General features: G+C 58.1%; 1 protein-coding gene across 1 annotated transcript; it reads right to left on the bottom strand.

Annotated features, from left to right (window-relative positions):
• Window positions 1–245: 245 nt before the first annotated feature.
• LOC126025902 (keratin-associated protein 10-12-like) lies at window positions 246–998 on the bottom strand. Its single transcript, XM_049785623.1, has 2 exons — window positions 772–998; window positions 246–666 (listed from the first exon to the last, which is right to left on the bottom strand). Exons 1-2 carry the CDS (start codon window positions 996–998, stop codon window positions 246–248), a joined length of 648 nt encoding a protein of 215 aa, XP_049641580.1.
• Window positions 999–1491: the final 493 nt, after the last annotated feature.

Below are 1491 nucleotides of genomic sequence, written 5' to 3'. Positions count from 1 at the left end.
ATAGCAATAGACACAGGCATATCAAAGGCCACTGATCAGCCCCTAGAGACCTTCCGTCCCTACCCACCTCCTCAAAGCATTTCTTGGTTGTTTCTTTTCAGAGAAGGACAAGTTCAAGTCCCCCAGGGGCCAGGGAGGGGTCCCTGATGGTGTGAGGGAGTGTCTTGCTCAGCAGAGGGTCTGGTTATTCCGAGATGGGGCAGCTGAACAGGGCTGTGGCTCTGGGCACAGAAATCAACAACCACTCAGCAGGTCTTCTGGGCCGATGCAGACTTACAGGCCGGCCGGCACAACAGGGACATGCTGGACCCTGAGCGGCAGCAGCTGGGCTGGCAGCAGGGCGAAGGGGCGCAGCAGGCGGGCTGGCAGGTGGGTTTACAGATGAGGGACACGCTGGAGCAGGGTTTGCAGCAGGGGGAGCATGCGGGCACTTGGCAGGGGGAGCCTCCACAACATACGGGGGTACAGCACATGGGCTTGCAGCAAACTGGGGTGCAGCACATGGGCTTGCAGCAGACTGGGGTACAGCACATGGGCTTGCAGCAAACTGGAGTGCAGCACATGGGCTTGCAGCAGAGGGACACACAGCAGTCTGGCTGGCAAGGGGAGCAGGAGTCACAGGAGGGGGAGCAGGAGCTAGAGCAGGGCCCACAGCTCATGGGGCTGCAGAGGAGAGTCGGGGCACAGCAGCTGGGAACACAACAGCTGGGAGCACAACAGTTTGAGGAACAGCAGCTGGGAGCACAGCAGCTGGGGGTGCAGAGGAGAGTTGGGGCACAGCAACTGGGAGCACAGCAGCTGGGAGCACAACAGCTAGGGGTGCAGAGGAGCGTCGGGGCACAACAGCTGGGGGCACAGCAGGGAGGTTCACAGCAGTTCTCCGGGCAGTCATCCCCCTGCCAGGAGGAGTCAGTGCAGGAGTCACAGGACCCAGGCAGGCAGACACGGCTGTCATAGCTGAGGTCGCTGGAGCAGACAGACAGGGCGGCGGCGGCCATGGCGGTGGAGGAGGAGGTGAGGGCTGAGGAGTGAGCGAGAGTGAATGTGATGTGAGTGTGTGTGTGTGAGCTGGTGGCCAGTCGTGGCTTTTATACCCCCAATGCCTTCCAGGTGTGTTGTCCCTGTGAAGACACACGTGCTTCCCTTCCTGATTGGTGTTTAGAGGTGCTGGCTGGAGACCCCTCATTAGAGCCCTTGAGCCCTACAATTAGTTCTGTCATGTCATGGGACATGAGTGTTTTTCCCATTGGCTTTGCTGGACTCCAAAATATGCATGAAAAAAAAAAAATAGAAGAGGCACATTCTGCTGAACGACTGCCAAGGTTTTCCTGACCCATACATACACTGAAGTGGGGTGGATAAACTCACAGCTCCTGGGCTGTGAGTGAGGATCTAAGATGAAAATGCCAGTGCCACCCAAACCGAGTGCAGCCTTTGAGGAATGCAAGTGACCGGAGGACACACAGTGTCAGTGTCGCAGAGTTCCAGGAG

This window comes from Suncus etruscus, chromosome 13, assembly GCF_024139225.1.
Source record: "Suncus etruscus isolate mSunEtr1 chromosome 13, mSunEtr1.pri.cur, whole genome shotgun sequence".
In the NCBI taxonomy this organism is placed as follows: domain Eukaryota; kingdom Metazoa; phylum Chordata; class Mammalia; order Eulipotyphla; family Soricidae; genus Suncus; species Suncus etruscus.
The sequence above is the reverse complement of the archived record's forward strand: the minus strand, read 5'-3'. Positions and strand labels throughout refer to the sequence as shown.